General features: G+C 48.3%; 2 protein-coding genes across 2 annotated transcripts in view; one reads left to right on the plus strand and one right to left on the minus strand.

Annotated features, from left to right (window-relative positions):
- Nucleotides 1-134: 134 nt before the first annotated feature.
- On the plus strand, nucleotides 135-20,684 carry COPA (coatomer protein complex, subunit alpha). The gene is made up of 32 exons (XM_010149937.1): nucleotides 135-244; nucleotides 678-751; nucleotides 1,063-1,143; nucleotides 1,435-1,511; nucleotides 1,964-2,073; nucleotides 5,857-5,966; nucleotides 6,559-6,658; nucleotides 7,240-7,375; nucleotides 7,804-7,886; nucleotides 8,458-8,608; nucleotides 9,031-9,097; nucleotides 9,203-9,278; nucleotides 11,270-11,352; nucleotides 12,346-12,485; nucleotides 13,392-13,477; nucleotides 13,888-14,026; nucleotides 14,867-15,029; nucleotides 15,128-15,274; nucleotides 15,577-15,766; nucleotides 15,898-15,993; nucleotides 16,365-16,453; nucleotides 16,667-16,790; nucleotides 17,081-17,170; nucleotides 17,259-17,368; nucleotides 17,559-17,633; nucleotides 17,830-17,898; nucleotides 18,119-18,255; nucleotides 18,836-19,022; nucleotides 19,107-19,217; nucleotides 19,427-19,588; nucleotides 19,689-19,883; nucleotides 20,467-20,684. Exons 1-32 carry the CDS (start codon nucleotides 208-210, stop codon nucleotides 20,524-20,526), a joined length of 3,555 nt encoding a protein of 1,184 aa, XP_010148239.1. The 5' UTR covers nucleotides 135-207; the 3' UTR covers nucleotides 20,527-20,684.
- A 1,044-nt stretch (nucleotides 20,685-21,728) lies between these two features.
- The window catches only part of S100A11 (S100 calcium binding protein A11), a 1,140-nt gene continuing 624 nt past the window's right edge, over nucleotides 21,729-22,244 (minus strand). The window contains exons 2-3 of the mRNA XM_010149938.1: nucleotides 22,153-22,244; nucleotides 21,729-21,881 (exon numbers count right to left, since the gene is read on the minus strand). Coding sequence (XP_010148240.1) covers nucleotides 21,729-21,881; nucleotides 22,153-22,244 — 245 coding nt within the window. The remainder of the gene's footprint in view (nucleotides 21,882-22,152) is intronic.

Consider the following 22,244-nt stretch of genomic DNA (forward strand, 5'->3'; position numbering starts at 1 on the left):
TGCCGGGAGCTCCCGCTCGTCCCTGGGGTCCCTGAATCGGGGGGGACGCCGGCTCCCCCAGGGCTGCTCCAGGCCTCTGGGCTTTAAGTGTGCGGAGGCCTCGCTGTCACGTCTTTCTGTGCCTCGGCAGGGCTCAGCTTTCACCCCAAGCGGCCGTGGATCCTCACCAGCCTACACAATGGCGTCATCCAGCTGTGGGATTATCGGATGTGCACCCTTATCGACAAATTCGATGAGCACGATGGTCAGTGTGCTGGGGGAGGTGTTGGGTCCTGCTTGTGAAGGAAGGCTGGGATGCGAGAGGAGGAAAGGAGGCTTTGCTAAAGTGCTGCTGAGCCTTTTGCTTGTTTAAGATCCTCTCTATTTTAGTCTGTTTCTTTGTGACTCTGAGCATTGCTTGCATGCATATAAAGTGGGGTCGTAGTTTTGTTTCTGGTCTGAAAAACCAACCTGAAAGTACAGCTCTGAAGGGTCTGGATGTTTTGTGGTGGGTGGCTGGAGGCATCTGGATGGAAAGGAAGAGGTTTGGGGGTGGGTTCTCAGACTGTTACACGACTTTGTTGCCTTGAAGTGCTTAATTTATCAATAGCAACAGGAGCGAGGAGGAATGCAAATTGTAGTCTTGAAGCAGTACTAGGGACTGCTGCAGCCATCTTGCTGTGTCTTCCCATTTGTAGGACCCGTTCGAGGTATTGATTTCCACAAACAGCAGCCTCTGTTTGTTTCTGGAGGTGATGATTACAAAATAAAGGTAAAACTTTTACCCCTTTAGCTCTTGTTCTCTAGAAGGCATCATCCAGGGAAGGGAATTTGCAAAGAAGCTCTTAAGAGATGAGAAAGAGCATCTATGGGAGGGAAATAGTGTTGGGAATTGTGATTGTCTTGTTTTGGGGACATCAGAGTTAATTGCAAACGAGTTAAAGTCTAGTTCTGGCTTGCATTAGAAACACTTTTTAAAATGCAAGAGAAAGGCTTGTAGGTGAGCTGAAATGTGAGAACGCACACAAAAAATCTAGCAGGTGGTGGCACGTGCCATTGTTTTTGTGCTTCTGTGTTGTGCAGGTCTGGAATTACAAATTGCGCCGCTGTCTCTTCACTCTGCTTGGGCACTTGGATTATATTCGCACTACCTTCTTCCACCACGTAAGCTCCTCCTGTATTTGTCCCAGTGCCCGCTCCCCTTGTGTGTGATAGGGAGTCTGTCTTTTGCTTCCCTGGATGGGAATCTTGGCTAAAGAAATTTTGCTGCATGTGGTAGTGTGAGGATGCTTCAGTCCTGTTGGCCTGAGAGGTGCAAGAGGCATAAATTCTGACTCCAAGATCTTAAATAAGATCTAAAAAGGGTCATTCCTGGGGACAGTTGGAAAACACCATGTGGGGAGGGAATGTCTGGCATGTGTATTACTTCATATACAGAATACTTTGTCCTTTTAGGAATATCCCTGGATCTTGAGTGCTTCTGATGACCAGACCATTCGGGTTTGGAACTGGCAGTCCAGAACTTGTGTTTGGTAAAATTGATAAGTGCTTTTTAGATAACTGCACTGTTTGGGGGTGAGCTGTCTTCATTGGTTGTTTTCAAGAGGAAGCTGTGCTTAGTTGAGGGATAGAACTGACACAGAACTGCTCAGTTGTGAATATTTCTGTCAGCCTTGTCTTTTCCTCTGATGCCACTAGACTTGTATTCATAAATTCACATGTTGCTTGGTTGAACGTGTTTTGAGGTTAAAATAATCCATGTCAGTGCCAAAGCCCGTGAAGTTATTGGTATCAGAAAGTCCCTGAATGCTCTCTGTACAAGCAGATGTGCTCAGTGTTCAGTTGTGCTAACTCTTGAAGCATTTAGCAGTCCTGTAATCCTCATTATCCTTCCCAAGACTGAGCTTATTGCAGTTGGTGCAAATTGGGATGTGTTTTAATATAACGTATGTTTAAATGGCATTTTCTGTCCTTTTTGTTGTAGTGTGCTGACAGGACACAACCACTATGTGATGTGTGCCCAGTTTCATCCCTCTGAGGACCTGGTAGTGTCGGCCAGCTTGGATCAGACCGTGCGCGTTTGGGATATTTCTGGTGAGCTGCCCAGATCAAGGGGGTGCCCAGTGACAAAGCCCACTTCAGAACTGCAATGGCTGAAAGCCAAGTGAGGCAGGAAAGAGAGCAGCAAGAGTAGCCTGTGGACTGCAGGAGCTTCAGGCAGAAAATGCTCTACTGATGGGAGCGTATTCCCCTCAGTTTCTGTGAAGCCAAAGGATGTTGGCTGGAAGGGACCTCAGGGCGTCATCTAGTCCACCTTTTAGCGTGAAGCAGGTCTTCTGCGACAGTAGGTGATGTGAGTTGTAGCTTTGTGCAGCCAAAACCTCTGAAGATGGAGAATCTGCAACCTAATCTTGCAGTCTGATTATGTAGCCAACACAGGCGACGAGCATTGCTTTCAGAAGGAACAGAGTGTTGTCAGCTGATCAGCTCTGCAGGTGTGCCAGGCTTGTAGGAGGATTTTAGAAATTTCTAGATCACCTTTATCCCCTTGAAAAACTCTTGGGGGCAACAATAAGTCATTAATTCTGAGAGAAAGATTAAAAAGCCTCTGTCTGGATTGCAAAAAGAGTAGGCTTTTGGTTTGTGGGGTTTTTTTTGGTAGCCTAGTTGTGGGTGATGACAGGAAGATAATATTATTAGGAGTTCTTTCAACCTTTTCAGTCTGTTTGTTCTTAAAATGAAGCGTGACCTGAAGATCAGAGCAGGATTTGCAAGTCGAAACTCCAGAGTACTTTGCTGATATTTCTTATTGTATCTAGGTCAGAGGGTGACTTTCTGGAATGAGATAGGATCCCTAAATGAAAAGCTGGAAGCAAAGACAGTATTAGATGGACCTAAGGGACCGGTGGGAGGCCGGTGGGGACAGTTCTGGTGGTGTTACACCATAAACTGCTCTAGAGACAGGCCTGCTGCTCTCGCCGTTGCAGTTCTGGTTGGGCACGCTGCATTACGTGTGGTACGCGCTCGGACATGGCCAGCTGTGTCAACAGCAGGGGCTGGGGACAGGGTATCCTGGTTATTTAAAACCTGTCCCCCTCTCTGTACTGCCAGCCTGGGGAGTTTAACAGCTCTTCTGCCAGTAAGCTTTGCTGCTGCATTCTCCCACAAACACTCTCTCTCAGCAGAGTTCCAGCTGCCAAATTGGTTTGGAGATAGTACAGGCCTTTTTTTCTCAGTTGATATGTGATGAGGGGTTTTAGAGATATGCTGAATTATTGACTCAGCTGTCGCTCCAGTCAGACACGACACTGTGAGAATACTAGTGTGTGGAAAAGCCTACAGAGAGATGACAAACAGATTCAAAAATACAATTCAGCTCCCAAGTTTTTCCCAAAATGACTTCTGTCCTTAGCAGGATTCTGTTCTGGCTCTAGCTGTGTCCTGGGAAGGGTTGTTGCCCCATTTTGCCTGATGTCTGTTGTGCACATAATCCCAGTCAGAGAGAGCATCATTTGGTGTTGAGCTTTAACTCCATTTCCAAGTGCTGCTGTTAACTTGCAGCTTCTGCTGACATCAGAATTTTTTTTTTCAGCAGATCTGGGGATTATGTGCACTGTTTCTTGGATGCCCTTAGTTAAATAAGTTTAAAGGTTGCAGTCCAAAATATTCCTCCCAAAGCTGTCAGCTCTGTTGGCAGCCTCAGCAGAGTGTGTGAGGGAGGAGGAGCATGGCCCAGGCTGGGCAATGCGACACTGGCCCCATAGTTTTGAATCCCTATATAGTTAGTGCTCCTTGGTTTGAAACCTTCTGGTGAAGGATCTGCAGTGCAAAACAAGTACACCCAAGGTTAAAGGGTCTGTTTCCTGCTCATCTCCTGAGAGAAACTGTGTGAATGCAGTCAGAATAAGCTTGTTTAGATATAAAGTGCATGAAGGTTTGTGTTTTATCATTCACCTTGCTATGGAATGAAGCCCTTGCTTGTGATGCTGATACTAACCTGCAGAAACCACAAAATAATCTGTTTTTCTCTGTCTGTACGCATTAACCCCTGTGGAGGGTGTTAGTGGTCTTACCCTAATCAGAGCGCTTCTGCGTGTGCTCTGACATCACACACCAGCTCCTGTTTAACCTTACTCGTAGCTGGCAAACGTCGATGTCTGATGCTTGGCAGGAAACTTCCTTGTTCTGTCAGTCGCTTTGGATCACCTGAGGGTTTGGGCTGGCAACACTGGGAAGCCCTGGGACTGGGAGGGCCTGAGCTGAGAGTCCCCAGGTAGCAAGTGGGGATAGACTGCCTCTCCCTGAGCACCCTCAGTGGATGTATGTTGATGACTGGCAAAACCTTTGCTACAATTCAGCCTCCGCTGCACGTCTCTAACTGCGGGCTGAACGTGGATGGGTTTCGGGGACAGGAAGCCCAGCAATGAGAGAGTCTGACCCTAAGAGCCCTCTTTAGCCCATTGGAGAAGGGAATAGAGCAAAAGAATGTGCAAAGGACCATCTGTCTCCTTCTTTGCTCCTAACTTAGACCTTGTCACTCACAGTGAGCATGTTGTCTCCTTACTCTGGCTATTTTATTACCTGTTCTGAGTGCTTGTGTGCATGTTGAGCTGAGTCTCCTTTTCAGGGTTTTTCTTCAACAGCTGTCCTCGGTATGTCTAATACCTGCCTTTCTGCTCCAAGTCCCTTTTCTGTCCCTGCTCCCTCCCCAGAGCAACACAGGAGGCTGGTGTGTTCTGTGAGTGTCCTCCCTTTCCTCTTGATTTGTGCACTTACTCCAGAAATCTTCCACTTGTGTCCCAGTCCTGTTTCACTGGCTTGTCACAGGCTCAAGTATTTTCTCCTCCAAAACTCTCTTGTGTTCCTTCACTTGTCTTTCTTGGATTAAGTATGTTTCATTCCTCCTTCCTGGGAAGCTCTGGAAGTGTCTGCATGACCATCTGCATGTGCACCTCGCTCGGTGTGCTGAGCGCATGTGCTTTGCTGTGAGACCCTGCTTGACCCCTTGGTTTCGTTACACGAACTTTGCCAGAGATGTGGTTGAGATGTTGAGCTGTTAATCCATGGTATCCCATGAGTTTGGGAATCAGAGTTGCAACAAGAAAAGAATACTTTTTGTCTTCAGTATTGTTGGTTTTCTTCTTACGCTTCCCTAGCCGTTGGCATCCATACCAATGCAATTCTGCTTTTATCCTAGACGGCTCTTTCCTGTCCTTAGTATGTTTCATGGCAGCATCTTTGGGCCTATAAATGGAAAAGCATGTTTTCTGAGTTTTGTTTTAGAGTGTTACATGTATAGTCTTTTCCCTGTGCACTGCTGGAGGAGAAGCTTTATTTCGATTCTCAGTTTCCCCACTGGGTTCCATTGGGTTTTAATGAAGATACAGATACAGGTCTGTGCTAACTTGGATGACTTAGGTTTTCTTCAGAATCGGGAACAGGCTTTATTTTCGATAAATTTAGCTCCTGAAAATATTTTTTGTCCGGGCAGATTGTCCAAATCCATAAACAAGAGGTCATCAAAGTGGCATGGGAGAAAGTCCCCTGAAAGGTGCAAGCTCAGATCAGCAAAGCGGGGAGAGGGGGAGAAATCGGAATGTCAGTTCTGCTTTGCCAAGGTGCCACTGTCTATGTCCCAGCAAGCTGAGTGAGCCTTTGCTGCATTGCAGACTTTCCTTCTGGTCTGTCTGATCTGGGAAGGGTTAGGGAAAGGGAGTCCTGGGTATTTTGTCACCCTCTTTCAGGGTCCCAGTTTCCACCTGAAGATGTGTGTAAACAGCACAGGATAGAGCTGAACTTGTTAAATTAGAACCAGTGCTTGATAATATAATTTTTGCTTCCTCCACCCCTGCTCGTCCCTCCTCTTTGTTCCACAAGGCCTAAGGAAGAAGAACCTGTCCCCTGGAGCTGTGGAATCAGATGTCAGAGGAATAACGGGGGTGGATTTGTTTGGGACAACAGATGCGGTTGTGAAGCACGTTCTTGAGGTACGGTGTCAATGTGTGTGCGCTGTGCAGCCTTTTCAGATTTATTTAGTGAAATCCTTGTGACTCAAACGATCCTCTAAAAGCCCAGAAAAAATGTCAGAGGAAAAAAGAGTTGAAGCATCTGACTCAGCTGTAGAGTTACATGCTCATGTAGATTATGGCATGAATTTTTCTGACTTCAAAATGTGAAGTCTGAAGATGTTTGCACTGTAATCAAACAGGGTGTTGTCGGCACAGCCACAAGCTCAGTTAGGAGCAGATGTTACTACCTTGTGTTACTGGAAGTAACAGAGGAGATTATGGGAGAGACACCCTTCTGTAGCAGCTTGTTAAAGCTTGGAAGTGGTGTTGCTCTGCTTTCAAGCTTCAGCTTTGCTCCACTGGTGAAGAATGGTATCTGCAAAGCTTATTATTGTGGGCATCTATAATCTGTGTAATCTAACTGTATGGAAGCATTTGGTATGAGCAGCATGGTGTATAGAAACAGTGAAAGCTGTGTCTTGGCAAGCCTGTCTGCAGTCTTTGCTTCCTGCTCCCCCTCCTCATGCCATGCAGTCACCAAATTGCTTCAAGTGACTCTTTTTGCCTGTAGGGCCATGATCGTGGGGTGAACTGGGCTGCCTTCCACCCTACAATGCCGCTTATTGTGTCGGGAGCCGATGATCGGCAAGTGAAGATCTGGCGGATGAACGGTAAGAGGGTTCTCCAGGGTGAGCCCACAGGGAGAAGGGGGCTGAGAGTTGAAATTTGTGTTTGAACATCGTAGGCTGAACCTGGGGGTAATTTACACTTTACAAACATGTCCGTCTGCTGGAGTGATGAATAATCCCAAGCAGCATTGGCTTTTGCACTTTGAGGAGAGCTCAGGTCCATAGCAAACACTTCTAGCTTCTTTTGATTTGTGCAAGCTGCTGAGCAGAAGCTTGTAGGAGTCGAAAAACTTGACTCTGATGTTTTTTTGAATATGCACTGATGGAATGAGAAGGGAAGATGATTCGAGAGCCAGAAGCCCTCTGTCAGGAATAGCTGTGCTTTTCTCAGCTCAGTCCAGCTAAACTGCGTACAGTTCTTAGCGCCTCGTTAGTAGTCTGGCTTATCTGTTTCGGTTAGGTGAGCTGTGCAGTGGTTGCAGAGGGATCGTAAATGCAAACTGCAGAGAACAACGTAGTAACTAATGACTGATGCAGTTCATTTTATAATAAAGTGCTTGTAGTGGTTCTGCTGTGGCAGAGTTTAACTGTTATTTTCCTTATTCTTTATCACTTCTGGTTAGAATCAAAGGCCTGGGAGGTTGACACTTGCCGGGGGCATTACAACAACGTCTCGTGTGCTGTCTTTCACCCACGGCAGGAGCTCATCCTCAGCAATTCGGAAGACAAGAGCATCCGTGTCTGGGATATGTCTAAACGGTTAGAGCTTGTCAAGCACCTGACTTAAGTTTGTTATGAAAGTTCCTACCCGTATGAAAGCCCTACAGTTACTCTTAGAGAGACTGAACACTCGTAGTTCTTAAAATGTCAGCGCTAGTGTTTGATAATTTGTGAGTGAGTTTTCGCCTTGTTTGTCCTTTTGAGACATGTAATGAGTGAGGCTTGTGCTTGTCTCAAAGCAAGCAGAAGAGGGCTGACTTGTTTAGGGATGCTGCAAATACTTAAATGAGAATATGTTACTTAGCAGAAGGCTTTGAATCCATGTTTTGACCTCTCAGTGGACTCCGTGTGCTGAATGCTAGAGACAGTCAGTATGGCAAAACTTAGGATCTTAGTTTTGGGATCTCAAGTTTATACCAAGTTTTCCATTTTGTTTCTATTCCTTATTCCTTCTGTTGTACATTTAGCACGGGTGTCCAGACCTTCCGGCGTGATCATGATCGCTTTTGGGTATTGGCTGCTCATCCCAACCTCAATCTCTTTGCTGCAGGTAAAAAAAGCTTCTACTCAGTGTCTGGCAGGTTGCTGTGACAAGAAGATATATTCCATATAGGGAATCCATCCAGGATTTGCTTTTCTATAGCTCACTTTGCAGTACACACTGACTTGCAGATGCTTTTATTAAATGTATCGTAGGGAAAAGATCCTTATGTAGTGGAACAGAATCATTATATCAGCTGCAGTTCAAAGCTAGAACAAGATAGCCTCTGCATTAATGAGCTGAATGCTCTAAGGCTGAGAAGGGATGGGACAGATCCTAGGGGAACCCATGCAGGACTATTAGCACCTGAAGAAATGCGTGACAGCGAGGCAGAGTGTTTCTAGAAGAGTGTTAGATCCTGGATTTATTAGGAAACCTAAAAGGGGGGTGGGCCCTAAGGAAAGAAGCAGAATCGCTTAATTCAGTCAGGCTGAGGAGTAGCGGACGTGGCTGGCAGTCACTGGTTATGATTTCTGTTGGCTCCTTGCTTGGTTGGAAAGGCTTGGTAGTGTCACCTTCATCGTGTGGGTTAGATCCCGGGCTTTTTCTTAAGGCTGAGCTCTCGCCTGCCTTTTCTCAGGCCATGACGGTGGCATGATCGTGTTCAAACTGGAGCGCGAGCGGCCGGCTTACGCTGTGCACGGGAACATGCTGTATTATGTGAAGGACCGTTTCCTCCGCCAGCTTGATTTCAACAGTTCAAAGGACGTTGCTGTCATGCAGCTGCGAAGGTAGGGGTTACCTCATCATGCTACAAGAGGTGTTGCCGGTATCCTGAATCCCCTGGTAGTTTTTCGCTTATGGATAGGTTGTATTGTTGCATTCACATGCCTCAGCTTTGACTGGCTCGTCTGTCAGATGAACTCACGAAGCCTACAATGAGTTTTTTAGGTCAATTTTTATAGATATAAATTCTTTTTAACTGGTTTTAAGTTTCAAACTGAAATTCTAGCTCTTTCATTTATGAAGTGCTGATGTTCCTGATGTTCTTACAGTGTTTCCAAGTGGTTTTGATTCAAGAAATTATTCAAAACAGCACTTTTCTGGTACTCAGTGTATTTCAGAAAATGAAGAACGTTTATCAGAAGGTGACTTTGGTAGAAATAACGTTGGTCCACTCTAACTTTCTCTTTTCTTCATGGCTCTTCTTCAGTGGTTCCAAGTTCCCCGTGTTCAACATGTCATACAACCCAGCTGAGAATGCTGTCCTTCTCTGCACAGTAAGTCAGTTTTGCTGCATAATGTGCTTCAGAACTTTCCATGCAGCTGTGAATGTCGGTTCTGTGAAATCCTACCTCAGAATGGGTTTTTCCCCTTCTCTGCAGAGAGCCAGCAACCTAGAGAATAGCACTTATGACCTATACACCATTCCCAAGGATGCAGACTCCCAGAATCCGGACGGTAAGCATTTCTTATTTCACACTGATCCTTGTGTAGCTGTCCCCTCTGCTCTCCAACGGGCTGTGTGTTACATATGAAAAAGCTTTATTTCTCTATGCCTGTCTTGTTGGACTCTTTCTCCATGTTTCCCAGGGCTGCTGCAGCACGCGTCATTTGGCAGGCTTCCTGCTCACTATGTCACGCTACACTGACGTGAAAAATTCATGTTCATCCCAAACTTTTACTGCTACAAATATATATTTTATAATTTTGTTATTAGGAACTTTTCGCTTTCCCTTTTGACGCAGCAGGCAGCCTTCCTGGCTTGTCAACAGTGATGGATTTTAACCAGATATGTTTTGTTCTAAGAGATTTTATGTTCTGAAAAGTGGCTGTAAAAGTGACAGTGCCAGGGTGCCAGTAGTCATTCTTCCTCTCGGCAAATTCCACATCAGTTTTGTGCAATTTACAAGTCAAAACATGATTTAGGGAAAAAAAAAATAATCCTTTCTCCTAACTATGAATTCCATTTGGGATCTGAAACTCCAGCTGGTTCCTCCTGCCTCTGTTGTCACAGCAGTAAAGACTTTGAAATGAGTGGGAGTGGTGAATGAGTTAGACTGGAATCCAGCTCACTTGTTCGTAGATTTATTGATTTCTGCAGGTCTAATGAAGGGAGGATTTCTTTGCTGAGTCCAGTCAGCAGGTGTGTTTGGAGAGAGAAAGAGAAAGGGAGTGTTCTAGTAACTATCTATATTAAACGTTACTGAGTAGATTTCAAAGACGTCGTTTCATTGAGATGTTCAAAGCTGACTTGTCTGGGGACACCCAGCTTGTGACCCTTCAAATGAGGAAAGGTGTTCTTCTAGAGGAAGAAGTCTCTAGGGCTCACGAAAGCCCTGCATTTCATACGTTGGTAAGTATCTTCTCCACCAAGCTGCTGGATATGCAACCTTCTGATGACCCCCCAGGACTGTAATGTAGGTATTTAACATGTGCCTTGGAGTTGTCATCATGTCCTTCAGCTTATGTACCCTGCCAGGGAAGATAAGCTTTCTTATCACACTTAAACAGTCTTCTGGGTAATGTATTTCAGTCATTTTTTGCCTGATTTACAGTCTGTTAAAGACTTAGAGCCAGGAAAAACGTGGAGTTCTGGAGATTCAGAAAACCAGGTGAAGTTGCCATCAGAAAACCCCAAGCAGAGCTGGGAATTGCATTCAGACAAGTCTGTATCGTGTTGGTTAGTAAATGAGGGCTGAGGCAGTCAGGTTTAAGTCATCATTTGTTATATCTGGCACAAATAGCACTGTGCTTGGTGAAGTAACACTTGGTCTAGTGCGCGAGTCTCCAGAAATGTTGAGCAGCAGGACTGGTGAGAAAAGGGGCTGAGAGCGAAACAAAATTTTATTTTACCAAAGCAGCAGCAGCTCTCTCACTTTACTTCTCTCTTCCCTTCTGCTGCTGCATAAAGCCTTCTCCTCATCTGATGCGCATCCCGTGGCCTGTCCTTTCTGTGTGCCTGACATGCAGAGCGCAGTGTTTGTATTAGCATTTTAAAGCTGGGAGAACAGCTGTGTGCTGGGGAGAGTGCAGCCTTTCTCCTCGCTCGTTATATCAGTTTGCAGGGGGGAGGGAGAAGGGGGGAGCCTCCATGGAAGCCGGGACCCTCGCTGCTTGGTTTGTTTGGCCAGCAAGGCTCTGCTCGTTAGCTTGACAGACGGCGCTGTCGCCCGGGATGGCCCGTTTCAGTGCCAAGCAGTGGTGTTACAAGTGGTACAGCCAGCCACTTGTCTGATGCCTTGGCTGGAGAGAAGGGCTGGCACTGGCCGCACGGAGATCTGAAAGGACATCGGGGGGAGGAAACGAGTCTTGTGAACAGCCTCAGGTTAAACACGCATTAGGAGGAAGCAGCCACAACAGCCAAGAAGGGATCAAACAAGACAGACTAATGTGTTGCCGTAAAAGCCTGCCAGAGGTTTTATTGACTGCCTGCGTTTTGCTCTCTCCAGCCCCTGAAGGGAAGCGTTCCTCCGGGCTAACAGCTGTGTGGGTAGCTCGTAACCGCTTTGCAGTCCTGGATCGCATGCACTCGGTAAGGGGACAAGCTTAATAGGGTCATCTTTTTAACGGGGTGTGTTGTCGTTTGGAAGCATGCAGATGGAAAGCAGGGAGATTGGGTTAACAGAATGAGTGGAGATCCAATTAGACTGGCAAAGCATTGTCAGAGTGGGCTGCAGAGGTACACAAAGAAATATAATACACTGAAAATATAATGGGTTGAAATATTATTTAACTTCTTGTAGAGTAAATCTCAGGTCAGTTGCTGGAAGCCTGCTACGGCAGGCGAGCTCAGGAACGATAGCTCACCAGAACAGGACTGCGAAGCCACCAGGTCACTTTCACAGCGTTAAAGTAATGGGGAAATGGTGAAAATACAGGTTAGAGTTAAGAAAGTTCTTTGTTTTCACTTGTGCAGTGAGAACAGTAGGAGGAAGAAGGGGGAAAGAAGAGTCATGGGAAGTTTTCCCTGCTTTGAATGTAGTTGATGTGAAGGGGAAGAAAATCTTGCTCTTGGCCCCATGCAAGATACTGTATTTTTTCTTCTTTTTCCTTTATTTTTATATTTTTTAATTCATTGTAGTTTTTTGCTTAGTAAATTCAAGTTTATTTCATGCCTGTTTGGTTACTCCTCACAGCCTTCCCCTTCTCCACTTGCTGTTCTCCCCTCTCAACTTCCTTGTTTCCTTTTTCTGTCTACACTGTGTTCCCTCTCATTTCTCCCTGAGCTTTACGTTGTTCACGTACTTACAGTAGAGAGGGTTTGCAAGTTGTATCAGCCAGTGAATAATGACAGCAGAGGGGCCGAAAAGAGTATACGCTGTGTCTGTACCTTGGCAAACTTGAGGTTGGGTTTTCTAGCAGGATAAAGTCTTTTCCTGCTTTGAGGAAGGCTGTAACTCTTATTTTGGCCTCTTGTCACTGAGGTTCAGCTATACAAAAATTGTGAGTTGAAAGAATTCTGAATTTCTTTGTAGAATCTACCTAACTGTCCTGTGCTGTTCCATTTCCTCTCATCACATGGCAGATCCTAATCAAAAACCTGAAGAATGAGATCACAAAGAAGGTTCAGGTGCCGAACTGTGATGAGATTTTCTATGCTGGCACAGGGAACCTGTTACTGAGAGATGCAGACTCCATCACCCTCTTTGATGTGCAGCAGAAGCGGTAAGATCCAGTCTGCTGGGAGAAGTTTTAATATTGTAATCCTGCTGGCGCCTGCCCTCTGGAGACAAGTAATAGCTATTAATGCACTCCAGAATTTAGCATCAGCTGCAGGCTGTGTCAGACTGATCCAAACCACGGCTAACAACTGTTACGAAGAGCAGAGTGTAAACATAGCCAAGGTGCAATTTATGCTGCAGGCATCGTGCCATTGATCACAGGGAGATGTGTGCCATACCCTTGTAAATCCTGCGACTACGGAATCGGGGGCTATAAAAGTGGAGAGAAATCAAAAAAACCCAAACTCAATTAAGCTAACCTTGCCTGATGCCTTGTCCCTCAGGTTTTGTATCTGCTCAAAATGCTCTTTTGGCAGCACGTTTGTGCTGGTGTATGTGTTGCTAGCCACAAAGAAACAGGCAAGGAGTCTGTGCTTTTGGCCATCTCTGTAGGCTTGAGAAGGGTCTGGATTATCTGCAGATAGATATGGTGTATGTTGATTGCGTATGTCCCAGAGCTCGCCTCGCTTCTTCGGCTTTTTAGTATCGTTGGGAGTTACACGTAAATTGAACACTGCGAATGCTGCTTGGAAATACCTTATTTCCCTTGTTCTGTTAAGTCTGTCACTAAAACCCCCTCAGAAATCTAGGTTTTGACATCAGTTGTCACTCAGATATTTCCTGTTGCACAGGTTTGGAGAGAGGTTTGTTTCGCTGTACTGGACTGCAGAGACGCTCGCTTCTGCCTCGTGATTTTATAGATCCAGAATGGCAAAAAGGGGCTTCAGAGCATGAGCAATTAATTGGGTTCAGGTTGTCAGGCAGTGATCGTTATCATACAGAGCTTGATCACAGAGCTTGCTGGGGTGGGTATTGTTCAAGCTCTGATGGCCGTGCTGTCCTTTCCCAGAACTCTGGCCTCGGTGAAGATCTCCAAGGTGAAATATGTCATCTGGTCAGCTGACATGTCCCATGTGGCTCTGCTGGCTAAGCATGGTAAGCAGTGACGGCATGTGGTGTTTCACCTGGCTCCTTCCGCCCTAGCTCCTTTCTTGGCTGGGAGCAGAGTCCTGCTAGCATGGCCTGCAGGAGAAACCATTCAGTGCCATGGCTAGCAGTGAAAGTGCAGCTAAAGACATTCGCAGTGTGGGCCCTGCCACTTTGTCTCTTCAGCAAAACCTTTCAGTACGCTTGTAAAACAGAGGGCTTCTTGTACTCCTCAAAGTGATCCAGCTAATCCCTTTCATAAAACTAAGGGGAATGGTAACAATTTAGTTGTGGTTGCCATCATCTCCTTAGTCTGACACTCCACAGTCTTCTTGCTGGGACTGTGGAAGAGAGAAGCCATCAGTCAGAGGCAGATGTTTAACAGTAGAGGGTCCCCTCACCTTACTACTTCTCTCCAGCCATCATGATCTGCAACAGAAAGCTGGAGTCGCTGTGTAACATCCATGAAAACATCCGTGTCAAGGGCGGTGCCTGGGATGAAAGTGGCGTTTTCATCTATACCACCAGCAACCACATCAAATACGCGGTCACCACGGGGTGAGTCTGGGGTCGTGCGCCGCGTCCTTCAACTGGGAGGCCTTGTGCAGACTGCTGTGGCGTTTTGGCAGATAACAAAGCTGGTGCTTGTGAAACGGCACTTTTATTATGGCGTGGACGTAGCCAAAGATAGCTGGAGTGAAGTACTTGTGTTTGGTTGCTTACCCCGTGCACTGGTATTTTATCACTGGGCTGGATGGCTGCACTGTCTTTCTGTGGCTTGCTTTCATACTGCAGGCTAAAATAACACACAGAGTGCTGAGCCTCCTTTGAGGTAGGGAAATGCAGTCATGCAGATGTAGAATCATGGAATCTTTTTGGTTGGAAGAGACCATGATCATGAAGCCAAACTGTTACTGCACTGCTCATAGCACCGCTAAACCATGTCCCTAAGTGCCTCATCCACACACGTCTTTTAAATCCTTCCCAGGATGGTGACTCCACCACCTCACTGGGCAGCCCCTTCCAGGGCCTGACAGCCCTTTCCGGGAAGAAATTTTTTCCAGTATCTAATCTAAACCTTCCCTGCCACAATTTAAGGCTGTTTCCTCTTGTGCTATCCCTTGCCACGTGGGAGAAGAGACCAACCCCCCCACCTCTGCGCCCTCCTTTCAGGGGTCTGTAGGGAGCAATAAGGTCTCCCCTCAGCCTCCTCTTCTCCAGGCTGACCCGCCCCAGGTCCCTCAGCCACTCCCCACAGAATTGTGCTCCAGACCCTTCCCCAGCTCCGTTCCCTTCTCCGCACACGCTCCAGCCCCTCAGTGTCCTTCTTATATTGAGGGGCCCAAAACTGAACATGTGTTGGCATACGTGTCACATATGTGCTGTGTGTTGGCATAGGGATCACGGAATTATACGCACCCTGGACCTGCCGATCTACGTTACCCGCGTGAAGGGGAACAATGTGTACTGCCTGGACAGAGAGTGCCGCCCCAGGGTCCTCACCATCGATCCCACAGAATTCAAATTCAAGCTGGCATTGATCAACAGAAAGTATGATGAGGTGAGGAGACGTGAGAAACCCCACACTCTTCCTTGGCCTGTACCCTAGGACAGAGGTAGCAGGTTGCCAGCTTCGGTGCCTCGGCCTTTTCTTTGCAGGTGCTGCACATGGTGAGGAATGCAAAGCTTGTGGGCCAGTCCATCATTGCCTACCTGCAGAAAAAGGGCTACCCAGAGGTGGCCCTGCACTTTGTCAAGGACGAGAAGACGCGTTTCAGCCTGGCACTGGAGTGTGGCAACATTGAGGTGAGGTAGCAGGGGGTGCTGTGGGAAAGGCATTGCTTCTGGGGGAATCGCAAAGGCCCGCTGGGGCAGCGCTCACAACTTGTGCTGCAAGGAGGACTAGTGTTGGGAAGAAGTGTTAGTTGAGTGTGATAGAATCGAGGGTGACAGCAGCCTGACTGAGGTGCAGGCCTTCAGCAGGGGGTGTGATCTAGTGCAGTGATCCCTGTAATCCCATGCTTTCCATCCCAGGCGTTATCAACAGAAGCCTACAGAGAAAACTGCTTTCTGCAGAGCCTTTGTAAGCATGTCAGTTCTCTTGTTAGATTGCTCTGGAAGCAGCCAAAGCTCTGGATGACAAGAATTGCTGGGAGAAGCTGGGAGAGGTGGCGTTGCTGCAGGGAAATCACCAGATCGTGGAGATGTGCTACCAGCGCACCAAGAACTTCGACAGGCTCTCCTTCCTCTATCTCATCACCGGCAATCTGGAGAAGCTTCGGAAGATGATGAAGATAGGTGAGTGCCAGGGTGGTGGCAAAGAAGAATGACATAAGAGGATCTGAGTGTCATTCCCGGAGGGAATGAGCAGCATGACAGTGGAGGCTGAGAACAGCAAAGCTATCGAGACTTTTTGTCTTTCGCTTCAGCCGAGATCCGTAAAGATATGAGCGGCCACTACCAGAACGCCTTGTATCTAGGAGACGTGGCGGAGAGAGTGAGGATCCTGAAGAACTGTGGGCAAAGTGAGTATTACCAGACTGATGTATGTCCCTGTGGGCTGGGAGAAGCTGGAGCAGTGGTGGGATGAGCAGTAATTCTTGCAGGCAGATCAGCATAATCCCTTACCTGAGAAACTGAGTTAGGTGAGCTGGAAGTAACCCGAGAGCTTGAACACCATCTAGGTGACCTGAATCAACTGTAGAGTGTGTTCAAACAGTTGTCGCCTGCACATTCTTGTCCTAAATCCAGGGACACTCCTAAAGGTGTGTTTCCACATCTTGGCATGCTGCTAATCTTCTCCTTGTGACAGTGTGGCTGTGCGTGCTGGGGCGAGATGTTTTCTTTCTCTAGGCAACGAAAAATGTGAGCTGATGTTAGTTTTGTCTCGTTTCAGAGTCCCTGGCCTATCTCACGGCTGCGACTCATGGTCTGGATGAGGAAGCTGAAAGCCTGAAGGAAACATTTGATCCAGAAAAGGAAACGGTTAGCAAACTTCCTAATGCTTACAAGAGCTCTGGAGTTTGGGAAGAAGATGAGAGTGGGATCTGGTGTTAGTGTGACTGGCTCAGCTCCTTTCTGAGAGCGAGGAACCATGTCCACTCCAGTCACCACTTACCAGGCTTGAGACTGTCACGTGGAGGCGGGTAGGTCAAAGAATAGGATTTTTGAAACTGTTTTCTGCGCCTGTCTGCTCAGATTCCAGACATTGATCACAATGCAAAGCTGCTGCAGCCTCCTGCTCCTGTCATGCCTCTGGATACCAACTGGCCACTGCTGACTGTCTCCAAGGGCTTCTTCGAAGGAACAATTGCTAGCAAAGGTATTGCTTTGTACTTGGAAGGCTTCATTAAGCTGGGAAATGCAGAATGGAGATAATTGTCTCCGTGGCTTCTGAACTGCTGCTGTTAACCTCAGATTTGTTGTGTGTTACTACCAGAGGTTGGAATACAGCTCAGCATTTACACTATCTTTGGCAAATCTCTCAAATCTTTGGCCTTTTTAGCACAAAATGGGACAATTTGATGGGAGGGTGCTGGCCTAAAGTTCTTTGCTTAACTCCTGACCCACTCAGAGAGGCATAAGTGAAGGAGCCCACTACACTCTTTGTAGGCAAAGGGGGTGCCTTGGCTGCTGACATCGATATCGACACTGTTGGCACGGAAGGCTGGGGAGAAGATGCAGAGTTGCAGCTGGATGAAGGTGGGTGAATCCAAGAGTTTTTCTTGCAGAAGTGTGAGTGTGTGCTTGCCTCAGAGCTCTGACAATTTCCCCCGTCCCCCCCATGCAGATGGCTTCGTAGATGCTGGAGAGGGCTTTGGAGAGGAAGGTCTAGGTAAGGGACAGGAAGAAGGAGGTGGATGGGAAGTCGAAGAAGATTTGGATCTTCCCCCTGAACTGGTAGGAAGCTTTTGGGAGGCTTCATAAGTAGCCTAGTTGTCGTTACTTGGGAAGGCAGTGACAGCTGGTTGGTGGTGGAAGTGTATTCTGGGCTTCTTCAGAGACATGGTCACCATGACTGTGGCCCGCTCTGATTTCATCTGGGTGCTGGAAACTCCCACACTAATCGCTGCTCTCTCTGTTCCCCCAGGATGTTCCTGCTCCAGCAGGAACAGCAGAGGATGGATTCTTTGTGCCACCCACCAAGGGCACCAGCCCAGCTCAGGTAACAGCACAAAGCTTTGTCTGTCTTTCTCAGAAACTTCCTTCTTTGGCACTTTTTCAGGTTCAGTCCTTGTTAGCACTCATCTGTGGGCACAGCACAGGGACTTGGTGGGGGAGTTAGAGGTGGTGAGGGTAGGTGAGGCAAATGTGTGCGTATAAACAATTCCTCTGGTACACGTTTCTTTCTGTTCTTGTAGGTGTGGTGTAACAATTCTCAGCTCCCTGTTGACCACATCCTGGCTGGCTCCTTTGAGACAGCAATGAGAGTAAGTTTCCCCTGGAGTTTCCAGGGAAAAGGTTGTGCCTTTCTCCCCATGGATTTTTGTCTCTGATCCAGTCTTTTGTTCTGTGTCCTTTCGTGAATCATTTTGTGCATTGTTTTCTCTGGGTATGAAATAAGAGGTGCTGTGGGTCTGAGCAATGTCTGTGTGGCCCTTGTACAGCCCTGGACAACTTTTACTCAGCAGATCAATGTGTCTCTCTCAGCTGCTCCATGACCAGGTAGGAGTAACAAACTTCGGACCCTACAAGCAGCTGTTCCTGCAGACCTATGCCCGTGGCCGTACGACCTACCAGGCCCTGCCATGTCTCCCTACCCTATATGGATACCCACATCGCAACTGGTAAGCACTGGGCTCAGCTCCTCTTCTGTGCTCCTTCTCTTGTGCCATGTACCTCCCAGGCTCCTTGACCGTTGTAGCCAGCAACGTTTCCTCCCTCGGTTGAGAAGGGAAGAGAGGAGCCGCCTTCTTTGCTGGATATTACAGGGAGCATTCTGTCTTCAGTGGGATTTTTCTGCTGCTTGCTGTTAGATGTAAAGATGTCAAAGAGCCGCTTTAATTTTTCTTTTTTTAGAGACTAAACCCAGGGTGAGGCATTTGGGATGTTGCATTTTCTAGTACTCACACTCTACCTCTAGCAAAGCTGGTCTGAGGCATCTAGAGAACCACACGTTTGTTTTTACAGTGGTGCCTGGAAGCCACCAGACTTACAGCCTACGCTAAAGCAGAGCACTGGGCATTGTGGGTGGCAGAATTATGGAAGCAGAGATGTCTTTTCTGCTAAACTAACGATAGAGAAAACCAGCATGGCCCTAGGTCAAAACATTTCTGACAAGTTGCAGTTGAGGTGAGGACGTGTATGCTCTTGTTGGCCTCTGCAGTGGTCCCGTTTGTAACCCCAATCCCTCTTTGGTGCACCCAGGAAAGAAGCTGGCTTGAAGAATGCGCTCCCTGCCGTCGGACTGAAACTCAATGACCTGATCCAGCGCCTGCAGCTGTGCTACCAGCTCACTACGGCTGGCAAGTTTGAGGAGGCCGTGGAGAAGTTCCGCTCCATCTTGCTCAGCGTGCCCTTGCTGGTGGTGGACAACAAGCAGGAGATTGCTGAGGTGAGGGGCAGACTCCTCTGCCCATTGTCTGCCTGCCCACGGGGCAGGAGGCCCACTGCCTGACTCTGTCTCCCTCTCTGCAAGGCCCAGCAGCTGATAGCCATTTGCCGGGAGTATATTGTAGGGCTCTCGATGGAGACTGAGCGGAAGAAGCTGCCCAAAGAGACCCTGGAGCAGCAGAAGCGCATCTGCGAGGTACAGAAACTGAATTTCTTTGCTAGGAGGGGGAAGTAGCCTTTGGGTTTAAAAAGGCATTGGGAATCCTGAATTCTGCCATTTCCTCCTGTAAAGCAAATGTGGCAGTGATTTCCTGGGAGGGGTTTCTTCCAGCATTTTATGAGACCAGTTATTCCTGTGGTTGGTAGTGATTGTATCCCTGCTTTCCCTCCGTCTCCCCAATACAGATGGCTGCCTATTTCACCCACTCCAACCTGCAGCCTGTCCACATGATCTTGGTGCTGCGTACTGCTCTCAACCTCTTTTTCAAACTTAAAAACTTCAAGACAGCTGCTACTTTTGCCCGTCGGCTGCTGGAGCTGGGTCCAAAGCCTGAGGTGGCCCAGCAGGTAAGTCTGTGAGACGCATGGCCAGAAACGGCTGCTGCGGCAGACCCTGTTTGGTTGGCTTCCTAGCTGCCCCCCTCATCGACATGGTTGCTTTTTGCAGACTCGCAAGATCTTGTCAGCCTGTGAAAAGAATCCCACTGACACCTACCAGCTCAACTATGACATGCACAACCCCTTTGACATCTGTGCTGCCTCTTACCGACCCATCTATCGTGGCAAACCTGTGGAGAAGTGTCCGCTCAGCGGAGCCTGCTACTGCCCCGAGTTCCACGGGCAGATCTGCCGCGTCACTATGGTAAGGGAGTCTCAGCGTCTGCTACCGCCCGTGATGTTTCCCTTAAGAATCCCTTCCAGCAGCTCCCCCCTAACTTGGTGTAGGTTTTGGGTCAAGTTGAATGTCGTGGGACTTGGCACGTGGAACAGTCTGGGAATTGCGAAATGCTGTGTAGTGTAAGGGCTGCCTTCAGGGACTGACGTGGCAGGATCAGCAGCTGTGTTCACAAGACCTGTCTAGGCTCAGAACCTGCACAGGGTTGGGCCTTTGAGTTGCTAATCATAGCATCACAGAATGGTTTGGGTTGGGAGGGGCCTTAAGGATCGTCCAGCCCCCTCCCCTGCCATGGGCAGGGACACCTTCCATAGCCCAGGTTGCTCCAAGCCTCATCCAGCCTGGCCTTGGACACTCCCAGGGATGGGGCATCCCCAGCTTCTCTGGGCAACCTGTCCCAGTGCCTCACCACCCTCTGCGGGAAGAATTCCTTCCTGATGTCCCATCTTCATCTCCCTCTTTCCGTTTAACCCTGTTATCCCTTGTCCTGTCACTACAGGCCCTTATAAAAAAGGCATTAAGCATTAATCATCTCCCTTTTATTCCTCAGGTGACGGAGATTGGGAAAGATGTCATCGGGCTGCGCATCAGCCCGCTCCAGTTCCGCTAGGACATGCCTGTCCTGGGGAGGTGTGAGATCAGAGGGAAACGGTCTCATTTCACAGCGCAGTGTGGAAACTCACCTCCCACCATTCCAGCCCTTAGTGTAGCCTCTTCACCATAGCCACACCCGTACTGTGTCCTACCTCCTCTTCCCGGCCCAGGGATGCTGTAGTGACACTCTTGGCTGCTTCCACGTAGTAGCAACTTGTGTTCCTGTTTCCAGATCCTGCTGATGTGGAGTTTCTACATACCGTTGTCTCGAGGCAGATCTTTTCCAGGGGGTAAAGGGTGGCTCTTCCTGAGCCTGGTTACCACACAGTGTGCTCTGTAGAAACTGCTGGAGTTGCGGCAACACCTCTTACATCATTTTGTACTGGGCCCCTGGAAAAATGGCTCGAAGGCCCTACTGCAGCCTGGGCAGTGGGAAGAGCTGAGCCTGGCTGTCACGGGATTGCAGCACTGTCTGGAACTGGGGCCAGCACAGAGCCTGTTCCTGCTCCAAGGCAGCTCTGTGCCCCTGGGAGGCAGCAGGAGAGCAGCTCAGCATTCAAGTGCTAGTGTTGACTTCCTGTTTTGTTGTCCTAGCGATGCTTCTCAAAATAATCAGCTTCTCTCATGAATAAAGTAAATTGACCATCTTCCTGTTTTGTAGCTCAGCTTTAGAGATGGAGCTTGGGTTTAACTTCCTTTTTTCACTCTTAACCTGTCAAACTTGGAGGTTTTTGAAATCTCCAGAAAATGGAGGCTGTAGTCCTGAAATAACGTATCGTGCTAGCAGGGGCTGCTTCTGCTCAGTGTTAGTGTGTAACTGCAGTTTCCAGTACTCAGATTATCCTTAGTGGTAATGCTCCTGTCTCTGCATTTACCTCGCGTAGTTGCACCCTGTAATATACCTTTCCCCGCAGCACTGGACAGGCTGAGGCTGGAGGATGTCCAGAGCCAGGCGGTCGTAGATTCCGCAGGGCGAAGGACGAGAACACGTGCGTTCTCGCATCAGTGGAGAAGCGGAGGGTAGGGCCTAGAGAGCCTGCTCCCCCTGGGGCTGGACGGCTTTCCCAGTGCTTTCCCCTCCCTCGCAATGCTGAAATAAAGCCATGACGTACACTGGGTATTTCAACCTTTTATTTTATACATAAAAAAGAGGAATGGGGATGTCCCCATCTTAAAGGCACTGCTTCCAGCTCTGCATCGGTCTTGTCTGAGGCACGTTCACGGGGTTGGGGCCGTAACAACCAGGCTCTGGTGGCAGGCCACCGCAATGCCCCCGATGAGGTTCAGGAACTCCTGGAAGTCCAGCTGCCCATCACTGTTCAGATCCAGTTTCTTCATCATCCTGTCCAGGACACCTGGGTCCTTCTGATTCTGCAAAAGACCAAAGGGGTGGTGATGAACATCTGCCTCGAGGCAAAGGTGCCCCACGCTGAACACCCCAGCCCCAGGCAGAGCTGCAGCCTTCGGTTCATCACCAGCACAGAGCGAGCGGCAAAGGGCGGCAGAATCCTCTCGGGCCGGCTTGTCCGGCTTCAGGTGGGAGCGAGCCCTTAAGGGGGTGGCGAGCCCACCCCCACTGCTTGGGGGGTCAGAGGCTGTAATTGCTGTGCCGCAGGCTGGAAGCATGCGAGGGGAGCCTCACCTTCGTGAAGGCAGCCAGCTCGGTGTTCATGAAGGCCAGGAACTCCCTCTTGGAGAGCGTGCAGTTGTCCCCTTCTCTCCCCGCGTACCGCT

The sequence above is a fragment of the Eurypyga helias genome, unplaced genomic scaffold (genome assembly GCF_000690775.1).
Source record: "Eurypyga helias isolate BGI_N326 unplaced genomic scaffold, ASM69077v1 scaffold36474, whole genome shotgun sequence".
Taxonomy (NCBI): domain Eukaryota; kingdom Metazoa; phylum Chordata; class Aves; order Eurypygiformes; family Eurypygidae; genus Eurypyga; species Eurypyga helias.